Source organism: Lagopus leucura, unplaced genomic scaffold, assembly GCF_019238085.1.
Source record: "Lagopus leucura isolate 7727_CA_CO unplaced genomic scaffold, USGS_WTPT01 Super-Scaffold_100021, whole genome shotgun sequence".
Classification (NCBI taxonomy): domain Eukaryota; kingdom Metazoa; phylum Chordata; class Aves; order Galliformes; family Phasianidae; genus Lagopus; species Lagopus leucura.
In genome coordinates this window covers 6236110-6255899 of record NW_024962274.1, presented here as the reverse complement: position 1 = coordinate 6255899, position 19790 = coordinate 6236110, and the positions used below count along the sequence as shown (strand labels likewise).

The window sequence follows — 19790 nt, the reverse complement described above, 5'->3', positions numbered from 1 at the left end:
ATTTAAAAGTATGAATGGCTATCCTTTTTCTAAATTACATATAAATACATGCATAAATTAACATGAAGTGCAATTTCTGTAACAATTGCCATGGCTGTTCTGCCAATGAACAATAGCAGAATTACACTCGGCCTCATTGCTTTTACCAGTTTTATATTCATCAGCCTCGTTTTCCTCCTCGAGATGCTCAGATGCTGTGAGGAAATCTTCTTCTATTGAGGACACTGAGCAGTTTGTGTCGTCCTCAGGCTTTGAGACATGAGCTTCTATCTGCAGCTGTCTCTCCTGAACAAGCTCAAGCCCAATCAGAAACTTGTTTATTTCGAAGATGATGCAGCTTGCACTGTTCTTCCTGTCTCCCTTTGCACACTGAACCAAGCAGACATCTGCTTGCCAAGGACACTAGAGGGGAAAAGAATCTCAAAGAGTTATTTAATTAAAAAATAGAACTTTATGCTTTCCTCTAGAAAAATCTCAGGAATGTTCTGTTGCAAAGATGCAATACAATTTGTCATTTAGATTCTAACACAGTGTGCAGTTACATATATGCCAAAATAAGACCATTTGGATTGGCATCTTCTGTTACACAAGCATTTTAGTACAGAACCCAGCTGTATCACAGGAGTGCCCTTATTTTGTTGATATCACCAAGTTTTTTTTTCAATCAGCCTCTTATTTTAATGACAGTCTTGCTTTTAGCTATGTTGGAGTTGGCTACCGGACACACCATTACTACAGCCCTCACACCACCTACTATTACCTCTCTCTGGAGGGAATTGTTTGTGGACATGAATTGCTTTTCAGGATAATTTCTGCTGCTTTGCTTGTTCTTAAGGCAGCCTTGTTCATACTGGCTGGTGAGATAAGGAGCAGGTCACCTTCAGGTATCCTTAGGAACTATTTAAAAATAGCAATTTATTTTCCTCTCCCTCTTGTTCTTTATTTGCCCCAAACCCTATTACTTCAGACCAGTATAACCTCCAATTGAAAGCACCATGTTGAACCTTTACATAAAAAATCTTTGTCAGTGAAGGTGTACAATTAAGGAGGAAGGTGGGAAAAGAAATGGAGGGAAAATAATTTGTTATCCTTGTGTTATGGGTATCAGAAGTGCTGGATGTTTATATGACCACAAAGCTAAGTTGTTAATATCCTTGCATGACACTACGTTTGTGCTATGGGATGCACTGTCAAGCAAAACCAATTTTTTGCGGGTTGTAATTTCATGCCTTAACTCAAGAAACCCAGTGAAAATGATGCAGCTCTGAAATTCTCTGGAGAGCTGAGCAAATAATAAGGATCAACACAGCATTTGCTTGTCTAGCCAATAAATCTCACCCCACCTCAATACAAAACCTCTACTCATTTAAAACAAAACAAAACAAAACAAATTTAGGTTAGTCTTAAATTTTGTTTTTCTTTTTTTATGCAGACAAAACTGCATTTACATACTGCTTTAAAGTTTGCTGAGACAATTTTATACTCCAGGACATCTCTACAATTTTAATGAAATTCTTCCCAATTCATACTTAGACTAATGAAATCAGAACCCAACCTAAACTATCAAAGAACTGTTCATTCTTTTTCTTCATGTAGGCATGAACATTAAAAAAAAAAAAAAAAAAAAAAAAAAAGCATGTTAAAAATGGAAAAGAGTGGAAGACTTATAATGGGTTAAGCCTCTGGAAATCATGTGTTGAAATGCTTTTAAAGAAATGTTATCATTTCTTCATGGTGCCTGTAGGAGGAATTTCTGGCCTGCAATTTCAGATATGGAGAATTTCACTGGCAACAGCAAGAGCTAGAATGAGAACTTTTCTTTCAGCTCCTTTAAATGTTAAGTTTTAATTAATGCATTTATTATTATTATTTTTTACATTGACAGAAGCTAAATGAGCTCTGATATAGTTAATGTATCTTGATATTTTCCACTGTAACAGTGAGGCTTAGGGAAGTCTCCAGGATCTTCAAGTCCTACTGTCAGCTCTTTTTTGATTTGGCTGTGTGGGACAAGATGGATTGGGCAAAAAAGCAGGAGGCAGCAAGACTTCACTTGAACAGGAGGCTGTAGGAGCTGTGCCCTGATGCAGCTATGTGTACGGAAACAGTATTGCATCTTTCTCCTTTCCCTATCAGCTGTTAATGCCTTGTAGCATTATCAGCTGCAAACCAGACATCCACAGGATCTAGAGGGATCTCTTATCTTTGTCCTCTCCCTTTAGATGCTTAATTTCTTGTAGTCACATCTATTTTTTTGTTTGCCAGCTCCCACTCAGTTTTTAAACGTCTATACAGTCCACTCGGAAAGGACTCTCTTTTTTTCCAGTTTCCAAATTCCTTCCTTCACAGCTGTGATATTCTACTAAAGGATGATTTGATTCCTACCTGGGGAACTTCATAATCAGCCTGAAGATTTCCTGATGTTAATCCGCTCAGCAGGACTATTTCGTTTTCCTTTGGTGGTTGTACATTCATAGAACTGATGAGTTTAGGGAGGTTTGGAGAGATGCTGATCAATTTCTGTAGAATGAAAAGAAATTTTGCTCTCAGGTAATGAAGTCTGAGTTGCATAATTATATCTACAAATATAGAAATGAAATAGCACTTCAGCATTCCTTCAGAAAGCTTAAACTTGCTACTTTGAGCTCATCATAAGTAGAACTGGCAGTGTTAAAATGCACATTCCTTCTTCTGAGCCATCAGGCCACGACCACTGGGTTAGCATAAATTCTGCCCAACAGTCCAGTGGCACAATCTGCCATTTCTTAATGCTGTCATGTATTGAACAGCTTGATTGTCTTTGCACATCTAAACGCTTTGCCTTGTGTTCCTAGAAAGTTCTTGAGACTGAGAACAGTGTATCTGTTACTGTCAAAACTGGAAAAGATTCAGTAACTGTGGTAAGGAGAATAGAGTAAAGCTTTATTTTCCTCTAGGTATAAAAGCAAGAAACCAGAGGGAAATTTTAGTTGAAAATCACTAATCAAACTAGAGCAATACTAAATGTGGAGTAACAAAAGCATTGAAAGCATAGATGGACTGTGCACTTCTTTGCTGCTTCAGAGGGCACGACCTTTCATTTAAAATAATGCCATTACTTTCTGTCCTGTTATTTATTTGCTATGGCCAAAGATGGCAGTAACGATAACATCAGTGATGGTTTGTAACACAGGAGATCTGCACCTCCATTCTGCCAGAAGTTCCCACTGCCATGCTGGGAGATCTGTGTTCGTTAGTGTACACAGCCCAGCTCAGGAGGATAATAACTGCAAGTATTTTTAAAGCAGGTCTTTTTGGCCGTGGATCTCAGTGTGCTTTATAAACAATAAATCAAGGATAACCCTCTAACAGAGGGGCTAAATACAGGCTCTTTTTTGTTTTTTACATGAACACAACTTATTAAATGGCGAAGCCATTAAGGGAACACAGTCCCCAGGTATCCAGTCCCACGCTTTAGTTACTGTGCAATTCAGTGATACCTGATTACTTCCTTCTCATCTACAAAATGATTAACTTGCAGTACTATTATATTTCCTCAGAGTGAATTAAACTGGATATGAATTCCTGGCTTAGCAATTCGAATTCAACTTTGGGGAGCAATTCACTAAGTACACTGATCTTCAGATGAGGCAAAATATTCATATTTATCATAACTAAATTCAGTGTTTCAATTCAGTTTGACTTTCCACTATAGCACAGAAAAGTTTTCATGTTTTCTTATTTTTTTAAATTATAACCTTTCAGTTATGACATACATTTTTTTTTTTTACGTATCTGGCTTCTGCCTAAATTTCTGCATTTTTATCAGATTTTTTTAGGTATTAAATCATCACACTTCTGAATATCTTTTACTTCAGCACCTTGCATTTTGGTTATGAGAAGAAAAAAAGAAAGAGTAGCTGCATACAGCTAGCTTAACTTGCCTTTACATGGTTATCTAGCTTTTAAGATTGAGTATGAGATGTTTTGATGTTTTCTTAGTTCTCATTTCCTATAGCTTTTGTTCCTCAAACACTTTAAGTTGCAGTGAAAGCATTGCTCATTAAAAAGCAGTTATTCCTGTAGATTCAGTAAAATTAAACCTGTCTGTTCTGCAGTTACTCACTGATGCAACAGAAAAATCTTCCTGCTGCAAGAAGCTGTATTTATTTTGATATCTGAATTCGCACAGACTCAGGACGTAGAAAATAGTATAGAAAAACAGTTCCTGCTAATTTATGACTTGCAGGATGTAGCTAGGTCCCTGTGTTGGTTGTCCTTCCACGTTCTAAAATGGTTCCACAGATGAACCTGAATACTTTATTGAGGGTCTCCCTGGACAGTCAGGAAACCCACCCTTTGGTCACTTATCACAGACTGCTGCTATAAGCTAGTTGATTTCAGGCGCCAAGCCAGAATGATAAAATGAACTGATAAAGGAGGCTGAAGTTCAAAACTGATTATTTAAAATACGACTCCTCTGATTTCAGGACTTTTTTTTTTATAAGTACATGCATTTAAGTAGTGTATCATGATGTGTTTCATCTTAGGACCTGTAAATTGACTAAACTTTTTTCCTTATGCATATATTATGTTTATATATCATAATAATTATATACAAGGGCTGCTCTGAAAGTAATGCCTCCTCTTTTATTATGTTGGCCTACAATCTTAGAGGCAGATGTTGGTGGTATGGCAGTAGAGGTTGAACCTCCTGCCAATATTCTGTTACATCTTGTTGCGGTGTGACAGATGGCAGCAGAGGGGCAGTCAAACAAAATGGTGTCTGACATAGAAGTGCCTACGAAGCAAAGACGTGTTACTGAATTCCTTCATGCAGAAAAAAATGGCACTCACTGACATTCATTTACACTTGCCAGGCATTTATGAAGAGGGGTGGGTGGTACATTTCAGCAGTGGTGAGAGCAACAAAAAAGACAAGGCATAGTCTGGATGGTCATGTACAGCTGTTGCACCACAAAATGAAGACTATCTCCATCACTTCATCCTTGTGAACTGGTGGATTGCAGCCCGGAAGCTGTGTGTAGAGCTGAATATCTACATTGGAAATGGTGGTGGAAAAACTTGGAATATCATGAAGTTTGCACCATGTGTGTCCCACAAGTGCTCACACAGGAACAGAAAGAACACTATGTAAGTTTGCCAGGACCTACTGAACCAATACAAGGCTGAAGATGACGGTTTCCTGGATTGCATCATTACAAGTGATGGGATGCAGTGTCACGATTATGATCTGGAATCGAAGTGGCAGTCTGTAAAATGGTGACACATGAATTCTCCATCAAAGAAAAAATTCAAGATGCAGCCCTCAGCAGGTAAAGTGAAGTGCACTGTCTTTCTGTGTAGGAAAGGGGTGATCCTTCTTGATTTTCTGGAACCTTGATGCTGATAAAGCTGAAAGCTCAAACTTCTGGTATCAGGCTAGAGAAGAACAAAATCTCTCTTGCATCGTGATAATGCCAGGCCCTGTTCCAATTTAAGATCATGAAGAATGCTGCCACTCTTGGCTGATACCACATCCACTATTTACGGTGCCTTCTGGCTTGCACAAAGACGGATTGTGTGGACAATGTTTTCCTAGTAATTATACCATTATAGTGGCTGTGAAATGGTCACTGTAAATGGTGCAGATTTCTGAGTGCAGCATATAGGCTCTTGTTCATCACTGGCAAAAATGCATAGCTAATGGCAATGACTGCTGAAAAACAGTGTTCTGTAGCTGAGTATTTGTTCTATCAAATAGTGTTATGTTGCCCTTTGCATCTGCTGTAGTTTCCAAGAAAACAGATAGGAGGCACTACTTCTAGAGCAGCCTGTATAATTCCTTTTTCTATTCCTCCAAACTTTCAGCTAAACAGGTCAAACACACTTTGTTTTGTTTTATCTAGTCCTTCCTTCAAACCACCTGCAGTTTGAGTGAAATAGGTCAGTTGATTGAAGTGTCAGAATTCTGGAAGTAGCAAGGATTGACTTCAGAAATTATTTTGACTTAGTATTGTATAAAATTAAATAACTGGATGTATGATACATCCTTATTCGTTTCTCTGACAAAACTGAAGCTGAGCAAGAAGTCCACTGAAAGGATAAATGCTGTCAATTCATAGGCTGTGATAATATAGTAACTGTTTCTAGAATGGGAATAAGGTAGGTGTTAAAACGATACAAGATTCTTGATACATTGCTTTCTGTAAAAGTTTAAGTTTGGATTTGATTTGCCCATAGAACGTTGCTCTGGGCTTGTTTTGGAAAGTCCTGGCATATATATACCCACTGTACATGCTATTAGAACCTAAACTGTTACCTGTTTCACTTGTTCATTACTGCAATCATCTCTGTTTGCATCTAAATTCACAAAACAAACCTGTAATAAGAAAAGTAGAAGCTTAGTCATGCAAGAATGGCAGTAATCCTTTCAAAGTCAATACACATTTCTTTTCTACTCTTGCAGCTGAGTATGTGAGACTTTTTCATAGCAGAAGAGAGTCTAACAAGGAGAATAGCAGAGCAGACACTAAGAAAGAAAAAAGAGTTAGAAGGAAGAGCCATGATTTTCTGTTCTGACAGTTAGCTTTTCTGATGAATGGGCAAATATTTCCAATAAGCTGTATTGCAGAAGCTACACAGAGATAAAGGAAATGTTAAAAATGTATTTGGTCATATCAGATGAATTCTTCATGTCTTGCTTTTCCTGTGAATTTTTTTCAGTGATGTGCTGCAAAATGTTTAATAAGTGCAAACACTGGTATATGTGTAAGTTGTGAATGTCTCCTACAGATTTCCTCAAATAAGGGAGAAGTGTGGGGCTTTATGGAAGCTCTTTTAACCATGCTTCATGGGTAGTTTTCAGTGGCACTAACCAGGTACTACAACAGGTGGCAGAACAGCTTCCTATCTGTTAGATTTACCCATGATTCATTGGAATGTACGTTTTTTAACTACATTCCTTCTCAAATCACCATCAGTTTCAACAACCATTTAATGGTAGAAAGATTGGCTTAAATAGCAACTTCAGATCTGAAGGTCACTTAACTTCTGAAGATGGTTTTGTTTTTTTTCTTCTTTACGTGACTAGAAAGCCATTTTCTCTTTCAGAAATAGAATCCTCTCCTCCAGCTTTCTTTCTGAGTTAAAAGCATGAACTTCAAAGTCAGGATAACTGTACTGCTTCTGGGTGTTGTAGCTACTCATCAGGAGTTTGGGTAATTTTAGGGTTGTTTCAGTTTAAACCAAAGTCTGGCACAGATTCAGGGCTGAGCTAAAGCCAAAACCTGATTCCAAACAAATTCGTGATCCAGGTTTTGTGTTTTCTGAGCTGAAGTTGTTTCCTCTCCCCCACCCTCCAGCAAATATTTATTTCCCGAGCTCCATGTGAAATTCCCCTAGAAAAGTAAAATGCTCTGAATTATATCCTTTACCAATATTCTTGTGTCAGGCATCCGAGCTCATTCTGTGTGCCTGCTTATAACCCGAGACAACGCTGATTTCGGTTTATATATGCACACACCATATGTACAGATTATGACCATCTGCACTAACAGCTAGCACAGCAGATGGAAAGATCCAGCCAGACCTCCTCTTGTGAACCAAAAGAACCCAAAACTCAGAAAGCAAGCTTTCTGCCCTTTAGAATGGTTTAATAACTTAATGCATCTTCATGTGAACTCAAAAACATATTTTTTCAACACCTCTTCAATTTAGAGAAAATGTATTTATCTGTCTGATGTTGTCAACAGTCATGATGTGCCACTTTTGTCTGTGTTTTGTGGCTGGCTAAGTTTTAAGAAATAGTTACAAAAATGTCAAAACCAGAGCGTGTTAAAAAAACCCGTTAGCAATATAGTGTGGTAGTTGCATAATGCTCTGAACATACTACAGTTTCTTATACAGAAAAAAATTCTCTTTCCACTGGGATTTTGCACGTGGTCATTTTGCATGCAGGTGGTGCACACCTGCTCTGGTACACACAAAAGCTCCAGTGATACCTGGTTGTATGACTGCAGGTGCATGGCAGGGCTTGTGCTCAGACACCCTTTGTTTGGCAGCTGAGGGAGAGTACTGGGAGGTGCATGTCTGGTTTCTAGACCTCCAGAACACTCACAGCTGTGCTGAAGGCAAGGCTCTTGCTCAGGAGCTTTGCTTCAAAGGCCCAGAGAGGTCTAATTTTGCACTGGATTAGGTGCAAAGGCTTTGTGTAAAATCTCTGTTGGAGCAGTTGTGAATGTACATCCTTGCCAAAGACTCTTGTAAGCTGAGCATCGTCATTTGCTATCTAGCCATCTTACACAATCCTGTGTTATACACAAATACTTCTAGCACTGGTGCAGGCTGTTACACTAAACATGTGCTTGTTCCATGCAGCCAAAAATAATCTCTGTTTCACGTGGTGTGGATGGCAAGTAACTCACTGATGCCTCAGGAAGAAACAACAATATGTGCAGGAGTATTCATTACTCAGTCATATTCTGTTTGTGTCATCATTTTAATTTTTCAGAATCCAATGAAATGATTATGTAATGCACATCAGTACTGAATCCAGTTTCTAAATACATTTGTCAACTTCTGTTGACATTGATTTGTCACAGTCTTGTCAGTGTCATCTCTTAGCATTTTCCTGCTGTATGGATTTTACAGGTTTAATTGTGGGCAATTAATTACACAGAAGTAGTTTCACATCAGTGAAAGGCTGAAGGACGGATTTACTTTCTATGTGTGTGTGAGTTTGTTTCTTTTTTACTGTTTGTTTGGAGAGTAGCCCCACTTTGAGCAAGTGGGGGGGGGGGCTAGACGATCGTTTCATCATATATTATCTGTACAGCTCCATCCCAGGAGGTTCTGCAGCACTGCTGCAGTCTGGGAAATTCACTGTAAGGATATTTGTTCTTGGAGATGCTTGATTAGTTATTAGAAGTGCTTGAAGATTAGACTAGCTTGAAAAATAACTCCACTTTCTGCTTACCTAATAGTTACATATAATATACCTTCAGTCCAGTTATGTTTTCAGGGTGGAAATCCTAGTTGCTCACGTGAGAGCAATACTTTGTTTTTGATAAGCTGTCCTATCTGTTCTGTAGGAAGTACAGCTGCACGTTGGGCTCCCTTTGGAGCTGAAGTCAACAAAAGCTCAAGATAAAAATATTGCTTTACTTCATTTGTCTGAGTTGAAGCAAACTGTAACTCGCAGGAAACAGAGAAAGAGTGGCAATGTATTTTGACAAGAAATTTTCAGTAATTTTTTCCTCTTTGAAAAAGACCAATGACATTTACTTTTTTTTTTTTTTTACAATTATTACAATGGCAAAATCAACAACAAAAAGCCTTTTGCTAGCAATTCTAGCAATGCAGACATCAATTTTTAGGTTTTCTTTGAAGATCATTTATTTTGATACTTATTAAAGCGCTGATCTGCAAGGCCTCCTTGTGTTCATTTTTGCTTGAATGAATTATTCCAATGTAAAGCTAAATGAAAGCACTTGGAGTGCTTTGTTCTGTAGTTTGCTGCATGGGCCCCTTAAGTATTAAGCTGACTGTTCCTTAAAAATGACACTTCTTGAATCCTTTAATTTCTATGGAGTTTCAACTATGATTAATTTTTTTTTAGGAAGTCAAAGAAAATACGAAAAAGAAAAGATGATTTCTTAATAAGTGTTCTAAAGGGTTATGAGGTTACCCTTTCAATAATGATTAATTAAATCTTTTCATAATTTTGGGGATCCTAGGAAATTTTTTTTAATATTTAGGCTTGGTAGATCTTTATTGAAAAGGGCTGCTTGTGTTCTGTACATTCCCATAAAGACTTATGTGAACATTATTGCTCTTAAATTAAGTTCTTGCTAGGCCTTATGCTTGCTTACTGCCTTTGCTTCTCTGCCCATTTAAATGTCAAGCATAATCTCAGAGGACTAGATAATACGAATGTGGCAGCTAACAAAGCTGAGAAATCTCATTTTAGGGCCAGTCTGAATAAAGCAGTGATAAATCTAAAACAATAAGCCATAATCGATGCAATAATTTAGTTATATTTAAATTAACTTTGTCTTTTTCAATTTCCTGTGTATAAAGATGTTGGCATGGAAAAATTATGGTTCAATCAGACTATTGCAGGGGATATTATTTTCCATGAGGATTTGTTCCTGAGCAAAATAATAAGTGTGGATGTGAGACCAGTTTGTGGGTGGCACAGAAGCCAGTCCTGCTCCTTCTTTGACTGCTTCCTTTGACCTCCTGCTCAGGCAGGCAGGCTAGCGCTTCTTACTGAAATCTCAGTACAGACCAGAACAATCAGCCAGTTACAGGGCTGCTCTAGGAAGCCAAAAATAAAACTTCATAGAAGAGCACTTCCGAATTTTAGAAGCTTCTAGAGAAAAGATTTCATAGAAATCACTGAAACTTCAGTTGCCAAAAATTAGTCCAGAATCAGCAAACATGTTTCAAACCAAGGGACAATTCTCCAGCTTCCCTCGCTCAATCTTTTGCTGCGGGCTTTGTTCCCATTGTGGTTCATGAATCTGTTCTCTTAATTTCTGCCTGAAGTTCTATAATCAAGATAACACATGGTTTGCCAACATCTTCAGTCATGTCAAACTAAATCTGTAAGGACTGACCTCTGTTTCTGCTGAAGGAGACTTGCATAGCATCTGTCTGCTCAGACACACTTTTATGAATTCCAGGACAGCTCGGCCCCAGCTGTTACACAGGTTATAAATAGGTAGAGTTCTGAAGCAACAAGATGACTAAAACAAGAAGCATTACGCATTCTTGTGCTTATGAAGTGGTGTGTAAACAGCTGAATTTGTGATTGGCTATGTGAGCACTGGGATTTAAAAAAGTAAAAAAGCCTGCTTACTTGTGCTAATATTTCAAATTTAGTTTTTTAGCATCTTGAGAGGCTCTGATGGATGTTTTTCCTTCAGTAGAATGTTGGTGTAGCTGTGGCCATGTATTGTTTCTGTTGTGCAGGCAAGTTTGAAATCACATCTATACAGTGCACTTAGAGTCTCCCAGTACCACCTATATTCATGAGACATGTAGGTACTTTTATCTTTGGACACCTGAACTATTATAACATTAGATGCCATACAGAAACTATCAAACGGGCTCACGCTGTCTGTGTTTCCTTGCAAGCTGTGCTATGATTGGAAATTACAGTCTAATCTCTAGCATGCAGAATGGTAGCTTTGCGTGGCGTGTCGAGTGCATCTGATACTACTCTGTGTGCTGCACGGGAGTAGCAGGAATGCTGGTGGGGTAGAAGCAATAGTTCCTCCTTTTCCGTCTCAGCACTGGTGGTCACGCAGTCTGTCTCCTGATCAAGGCAGCCCACCCTTCATCCTTCTATCATCTTCTCACCTGCATCCCATGTACCATCAAGGCTTGGCACTCAGCTTGTGAAAAGCTGAAGCCCAATGCTTATTTTCTGCTGATGGAGTCTTGCCGTGGAAGGCTGAGAAGGCTGCATGAAGACACTGGACTCTTCTGTCTCTATTTAAACCTATTAGAGCCATCAGAGGAGGTTCTGTTGCCAAATATGTTCCTGAGAGGAGTGGGCCTGCAGTTCTGTCTGCTTTTGCATAAGTAAGGGTTTACTTTGGTGATGCCCTCTCTTGCTCTCTGACTATTTTTAGAGGATTATTTTGTGTAAGCATCCATAAAATGAATGTCTAAGATACCACCATCTCAGATCCCTCAAATTTCTTTGAAAATGAAATCATGAATCACTATGCCTACCATTCTCAGAGAATATGTTGTTCACTCACATTAAAAAGATTCATCAAGTCAGTTGATTTGACATCTTAAATATATGCTCTCAAAACCTAAAATGCCAATGCATAATTAGAAAGAAAGGCTTGACTGAACTTTGAAATTTCCTTCTTTCCCTTTCTCCTTTATTTGCTCCTCCTTCAACTTGGAATTTACTCTTTCACTGCTCTCATTTATGCCTGAAATTATTACTGTTGGTAAACAGGCAAGCAGAAACTGCAATTATGTTTCTTTACTGTGGCTGTAATACTGGGTATCCTCTTTATTTAAAAATAATAATAATAATAATAAATTAAACAAAATTAACTACTTTGTCAAGCTACCTTTATGCACACATTTCCTCTATTTGAGACCATGTTTTGCCTAATTACGTGTATCTTTTGCCCTAGTTGAAGTCTGATTGACTTCCATAATCCAATATGAAATAGCCAAGATAAAGTGTCTTTTCTCACAGAGATCCTTTAAAAAACAAGAAAAAAAAAAAAAAAACCATTTAGGATTCATCTTCCCCAGATACACTGTTTAGTAAACAGGACAGGAAATCTTCTTAGCTGTCTAATGCATATACTTTATGCTTTACTACTTTACTTGATTTTAAGTGGGAAATGTCATTTTGCCAAATTTGACACCGATTCTTCCTAAAGTCTTAGAAAATTAGATTACCCACATTTGCACAGCATCAGTTGAAGAGAACATGAAAGGTCTCAGTTAAACATCTTCTGTTGGTATCTGGAGGAGAAGACCATAGCATCAGAACTGTCAATAATGTCACTGATGTCCACGCACATCAGGCAAAGTAGCTGTACTTCTGCACTCACCCACCTGCACAAGCTCACAGTCCAGTCCACACATCTGCAGAATTGTTGTTCTGCTTAGTTAAACAGTAGCAGACAGAAATAAAGATCTTTCTGCCCATGAGTCATTTGGATCCTCAGCTTTATCATTATCTATATTCTAGGCTCTGAGTTTTTTCTGCATAGCTATATAAATGCAACTTGTATGTGTGGCTGGAGAAAAAAATACCCTTTGGTGGTCTAAGGAGTTTGTTCTAAAACAAACCAAGAATTTCCTAGCTTCAAATTTATCATGTCAGAAATGACAAAGCTGAAAATGCTTCTGGTCTAACCTGTCTTCTAGTCCTAGACAAGCCTCTATTTGGAAGATATCTGCTCTCCTTAAGGGTTTCTTAAGCCTGCAGTTACAGAATAACTCTATGAACAGGATGTGAGGCTCCCTGCTGTGCTCCCTGTGGCTAAAAGGATCATCCCCTAATTTGGGCTCTTAATACTGTGTGACAGAAAGAAGTTCAGAAGATCCTACAGTGATGACTGAAGTCATGGCTTTTGTAGCTCCCATGCTATTTATAAAGGAACAAAGAGATGAGAAACCTTGGCATTTAGTTGAGGATTTGACTGGATCTTTCTGAAAAAGGAGCTGGAAACCTCAGCCTGAGCCAGTTTCCTGCAACACTTAACGTAATTTTAGAAATACTATGTCACGTAGTTCCTGATTATTCTCCGACTTATGCTGATGCTTTGAGAAAGTAAATCTCACAACAACACGGAAGCCCCTGTCCCTGCTTCTCGCAGATGGTGGTGAGCTTTTCTTTATTATGCTAGGGAAAAAAAAAAGTCCTACACTAATAACGTGATGATAAAATGGACAGTGTGTGAACAGCTGCAGTGGATCACTTGTTTCACAGGGCACGTGTATTTTGTGTGTATAATTTATATACTCCTGAATTTCAAAGAATAAAACACATGGCAAAGCACCCATGTGTAATTTAAGTGTTTTTTTCCAGCAGAAGTTAAGCTTAGGGATGCTGAGCTGGGGACTGATAGAAAAAGAGGCATGAAGATAGAAGAAACTCCAACCCTAGTATGTTCCTTGTGTTCTCACTCTGTCATTGGGTATGTGTGTTTATCTGTGTTATAAACTGCTCATTTTAGGTACTTCAAAGGAGCTTTTCTTCTGCAGCCAGCAGCTAACTGAGCAGTAAGGAGGCATTCAGAATAGCTGTCTGAGGGCAGATGGGCTTTGCACTCACCCAGGCTTGCTCACAAATTTCTCAGCTGTTTAAAGATGTAACTGCACAGTCACACACATCCTAGTGAGAAGGAAATGAGAATTCTTTTTAAGTAAGAGGGTGTGTAGCTTTCCTGTGCATGCAATTTCATATTGCCTAATGTTTGATCCTCCTTTAGCTTCCATCTTGCGCTCCTTTCAAACCTCTTCAAGCAGAACAGTAGGATTTGTGACTCCTACATTATAAAGCACATAAAGGAAAAGTTACTGTCCTATAATTTCTGGGAGAGAGAGATCTCAACTGATCCCAACTGCCAACTGAAATTTGCTGAGTGTCAGCTAATATTCTGTAGCGTTCCTTCACTTTAAAATTTCCTTTTTTTGTCGTCACTGTTATCTAGCCTCCTTTTGACCCACCTCTGAGCGGCTATGGAATGCAGGCTCGGTTCTATTGCCTACCTTGCTACTGAATTGGTGTGCTGTCATGGGATGGAAGAAAGCAATTAGATAATTTCCAAGTGTTTTCCTTTCCTGAGCACAGAGATAAATGCCATCTGAAAAATGATGTGCTGTAAAGATTGGCATCTAATTTTTGTAGAGCTCTGATGTATTTTGCAAGAAATAAGGAAACAAAAAATCACCAGTTGTTGCTTTTCATTTCAATTATTTCAATTTACTTTTCCTTTCATTTCCTTTTTTTTCCTCCTGTCTCACTAAATATTGCCACTGGCTTTTATTATTTCTTTTTAGAGGTGCTAACAGTTATAACTAGTATGCTCAACTTTTTGTTTGATTAATACAAGATTAGGAATGGTATAAAGAATGTAGCTCTTCTTTGTACGCAGTATAATTCAGTCCGTTAAATAGTTACAGAGGATTTTTAGATCAGTGTCTTATAGGAGATGTTTGGAATAGCCTGATAGCAATTCAGAGAAAAAAAAAAAAAAAAAGCATTCTGTAGAAGACAGAGCTAATTATCCATTAGCATTTGGATGTAATGCTTGTCTAATGATAATTTCCACGCTTGCCAAAATGATTCTGTCAGAGGAACCAGCTATAAAATGTAGGAATTAAAAAATATCTGTTTGGAAGTACTAGACGTGCAATGCAGATGCTGGCATAAGGACATACAGATACAGAGGTGGTAACTCCAGAGTACAAAGAAGCTTGTGCACACTTTCTGCACTGTAAACTAAATAACACAAAAGTCTCTGTGGTAGGGATTCCCCACTTTATACAGTGGTGCCTTCCTGATCTCACTAAAGCGAGACCAGACTACTGCAAACCAGCAAACAGTCCATTCTCACCAAAACAGGACCGTGGCACTCCCTGCTTGTAGTTTGTTTGCCCAGCAGTTTCTTTTACTGTACAGTTTTTTGGATAAATAGAAGATGACTATTTTCCACTCTAGATGTAGGTGGAAAAAGTTTATCTTCCCCCTTCTTCTTTTGTATTTTCACTCAGATGACCCAAAAAATCCTATTACTCTCTTCATATTCCAGAATCCAAGCATCTAAATAGACAATAGATAGAACTCTACAGGTTTTACTGTCAAACAGTATTAACCATTTAGTTTATTTTGCCCTTCTCTCAGAGGTCGTGTAGCTCTCACACAGATGCAGGATGTAGCGTAAGTACTTTTGTTGAGGACACACTGTGTTAGTGAAGCTGAAATGAGAGCTCGTGGGACTCTTTCATCCTGTGCCTATCTCAGCTTTGTACCGTGCTCCTGTACCTCCCTACAAGAGAGAGGCAGCATACTTGTAAACATTCATTTCTCCTTTGGAAAATTAAACACCTTCAAGCGTCCCTAGTGATGGCATCTCTCCAGAGGCACTTCTGTGGAGTTTAATGGGCAGACCACCCACACCTGAAACGGGCTGTATGTGCAGAGCAAACCTGCGCTCTTGCAAATAAGGCTGTGCTGACTCGAAAGGCTTAAGCAGTTCAGTAGAATTCAGATTTGGGAACATGGCAACAATGTAAAAAAAATAAAAAATAAATAAAAAAAAAAAAAAGGAAGCCTTTTAAAAATCTTCCTCTGCCTTTGCTGTAAGAGAAGGAAAAGTTATTGTGAACAAGCACTGCAAATTAAAGTGCCTGAGCACATCTCTGTCTGCTTTGCTTTAATCCCCCACGTGCTGCACTATCTTTTGCATATGGTTCAGGAGGCTTGCTTATGTTAAAGTTTGTCCCATAAACTGTACAATTGCTATATAATGTGCAGCTGGGATTTCCAACTGCTCCTCCTGCAAGCCCTAATGGATTATTTCCAAAAGCATTCCCAGACTATACTGCTCTTGGTGAGTCACTCAAGTTTCAAATTTCATTCAAATTAGGTTCTAATGTGACCTGCTTGTGTTTCCCCAGCCCAGCCACAGTTCTTTAAGGTAAGCACTGTATGCTGTCAGAAAGATGTTTTATAACCTCTCAAGCATTCTCAGCAAGAGATATACATTAAACTCAGTCCCAATTACTCTTCAGAAAGTGCGTATCTCGAATGACTCTGTAGATTTATGGGTCTTGGTATTTTAATGGCTGGACTGCAGCAATGAATCATCTGGAATCATCATAATTTATTGCTTCAAAACCAGCTGTGAATATTTTCTTCCCATTAAGACTTATTCCTTTGGGTTGGATGTAATTAATTGTCACTTATGACTTAAAGAAAATATGCCAGTAAATATTTATGCCTCGTGCCCCATCTGCTTTCTCTTGTGCTCTGTATGCTCAATGTTTAACAAATTTCTATATGCCTCACGCTGCAGTTCATGTTACAGGGAGCCTATGTTTACAACAGCAGCAAGCAGTAATAGATGTTCACTCTGAAGGCAGCACAACAATCCTAGCTCTTGAGAAATCAGATCATGGAGGCAGTGATGAAATGATAGTATGAGATGCTGAAGGGAATATAGCAGCAATACTGCATATGATTCTTCCAGTATTTGGCAACCCTACTTATAGCTTTGTCAGAGTTAGGGTAAGCATCTCAGAGTGAGGCTAAGTATCTGATTCTCTTAAATACAGATAGGACACTACTGCTGTATGAGAGTGTCGCAGGGGGACAGGAGAGAGGACGGGAGATTCAGGAATGTGATAAAGGAGCACCAAAGTCTAAAGCTACAGAGAAAAGAGAAGAAAGGCTATTGTGAATCTTCCCCCATTCAAATTCTTATACAGAAACCGAAAGCTTCCATAGAAATGTGTATATGTGATGTTGAAAATGTGGAAGTGCAACTCTTTATAGGCATATTTCTGCCTGAATATTAGCTCATATGTAAAGATAAGCACTTCTAAGACTAATAGGCATAAGACCAAAAGGAGAAACATATTTTGCAGAGCATACAACTGACCCCTTCCATGGAGAGGTCACTGCCTGCCAGGGTTCCGTAAGGTGGGGAATAATTGAAAAGAGGCATCCTTGTTTCTCTGTGAGTTAGAAAGGGGCTCTCTGGAAGGTGCTAGTCCTTACCACAGAGGCATGAACACCCACATGTGTCTAAGAAAGGGCCAAGACTCAACAACACCATTTAGCCTGCAGCTGTTGATTCCTATTCCTTGTCAGGATATAATTAAGGTATTGTCAGGCTGAATAGGAAGATGAAACTTAAAACTAAAAATATCTCTAGTAATTATAGCTTAGATCTGAAACGCAATGGCTGGATTTTGATTTCCGAAAGAGACAATGTTGTTACAGAAGACGGTTGAGTAACTAACAAGTGAAAGGTATAATAAATGCTGTTGTAATTCCCTGTCCATAAGACAAATTGCTGAGGGTGTATATGCAAGTGAAAGTAAGCATCTTGGTATGTAGATTTGTCTATGAAGAGAAGTAGGTCTTTGCTAATTTTATTAGGAAATGTTCATTTTCATTCAAACAAGATTAAAAACAAAAATGTTTTCAACTATGTATGGTCAGTATTCACAAAATCATATTCAAAGATTTTCCTGAATTCTGCCTGAAAGCATACATATGGTTTTGATTTAAAGCAAACAAAAAGTCTCCTTTGGGTTTCAAAAATGCATTTCCATACTTGGCTTGCTGATGAATACCAAACATGGGAAGAGACAATCTTTTCTCTGAAAGCATAGATCACCTGTAAGCCTAGATCGCCATCCTTCAGTAAGGCATTTAACTCTCCTCTGGAAACTCCGGAAAGTATCTGGAGATAGAGGCCATGACTAAAAGAGATCTGTGCCGCAAGCGCGCAGATTTTCACACTCTGGCCTAGTAACAGCATTCTTGCAAAGAAGTTACCTTGAAGTTATTCCAGTATCAAAAAAGTAGATGTAAAATATAAATAGATATATTTCTACCTAAACTTCTGAAGATGCGTAATGTCAAATCTTCAGAAAGACTTGTGTGAAATAAAAGGATAAAAAATACTAATCACTGAAAAATGCACTCTTTTTTTCTTAAAGTACACCTTGCCAAGGATTTTCCTGTTCTGCATAAGCTACCATTTAGTCCGGATTCATTTATAAGAGCTGTTTCCTGGATGTTTTTGTTCTATCACTTCAGTGAGTACTGGCATTTGCCTGACAACACAGTGAGATGATTCAAGGAAGAACTGGCTAGAAAATCTGATTTCTTAATTTTGCAATTCCTTTTCTATATCACTTGACTTGCTGCATATTTACACAAATGCGAAGGCAGTAAAAAAGATGAAGGGGTTGGGAAAAGAGGTGAGACCATAAAACCCTTGATTCAGCCAGCTCAAATTAGTGTATAATGGCAACTTTAACCTCCCCCTGAATCTGTTTAAAAGCTTGATAGTGAGCTGCTGTAAAATTGACGATGCTAAGCATCTGCTTAGGATGGCCAAGCTATGCAGTATCAAGATGAGCAGTCAGTTCTGCAAACCTAGCTTTTAAGGTGACATGCTTCATTATCTCATTAAACAGAGAGATCACAGAAAATATGATCCATAATTACACTGCATCTTTATTTTCTGAACAGTCTGCTTCCTTTCTCACCAAGGCAACAGTCTTGCCACTCTTGACTAAAATAGTCATTGCTTCCTTTCCTTGAGATGCTAGTGCCTGTCTTCTAGACCAAGCGTGTTCTCCCGTGCTCAACTAACCCGCTAACAACTCCGTGCTGCAGTTCTTCCTCCACCTACTGATGGATTAAGGTTCTTCTAGGCAGCATCAGTTGCCTATTATTGTCCCCACCATCGCTGCTTTCCTACTCACGTCATCCTCCCCTCTCTGTTGTCTACCACCAGCAATTGTGAGATGGCTTGTAGAACCAGCGCATGTGGCAGAAGACCCAGTAACTAAATAAGAGTGTCTTTTGGCAGCACTGAATTTGACCTCAATTCATTCGGTTGTCCTCTGCTCTCCTGCTAGTCTGGCCATGTGTTCCTGATGCTACCTTGGGGTGGATCTAACCAATATACAACTCTCTGTGCGTATGTATATACATTATATACATACTTGAATGGAGTATTCTGGTGTGAACATCTAGTGCAACAGAGTAGGACTGCGTGTAAAAGGAAAAGTTGCTGTATTTTCTTGGAGCAGCAGTTTTCAAGTGTAGTTTCTTGTAGGTTGCCAGGGAGCAGAAAGGCCTACTTACTGCAAAGGCATTAAGAAGAGAAATGACAAAGCTTAAAATCTCTGAAGAAGAATGATAAATGAATTTTCTGTGAGCAATACTAAGACTTTTCGCTTTAGTAGCATCTGATATTGGATATTAGGAAAAATTTCTTCTCCTGAAGAGGTTAGGTGCTATAATGGACTGTCCAAAGAGGTGTTCAGGAAATGTTTAGTGGGGAAATATTGGTGGTAAGTGGATGGTTGGACTAGATGATCTTGGAGGCCTTTTCCAACCTCAGTGATTCTATGATGCTGGAAGACGAAACAAATCATCTAAGGAGAAATTTCAGTTTGCTAACATGTACTAGCCTAAACCAACCAAACACTTTGAGTATTGGTAAATACATATTTCAGCTCAGTGGAAGGAAATTAGGGATAAACTACCTATCAGGTTTTTCTTTTTATAT

The 19790-nt window shown here is 38.6% G+C and overlaps 1 protein-coding gene across 1 annotated transcript in view; it reads right to left on the bottom strand.

Annotated features, from left to right (window-relative positions):
- Positions 1 to 19790, bottom strand: part of LOC122183932 (SPHK1 interactor, AKAP domain containing) — a 47977-nt gene that overhangs the window by 16655 nt on the left and 11532 nt on the right. The window contains 3 exon segments of the mRNA XM_042878411.1: positions 147 to 402; positions 2386 to 2520; positions 6302 to 6361. Of these exon segments, the coding sequence (XP_042734345.1) occupies positions 147 to 402; positions 2386 to 2520; positions 6302 to 6361 (451 nt within the window).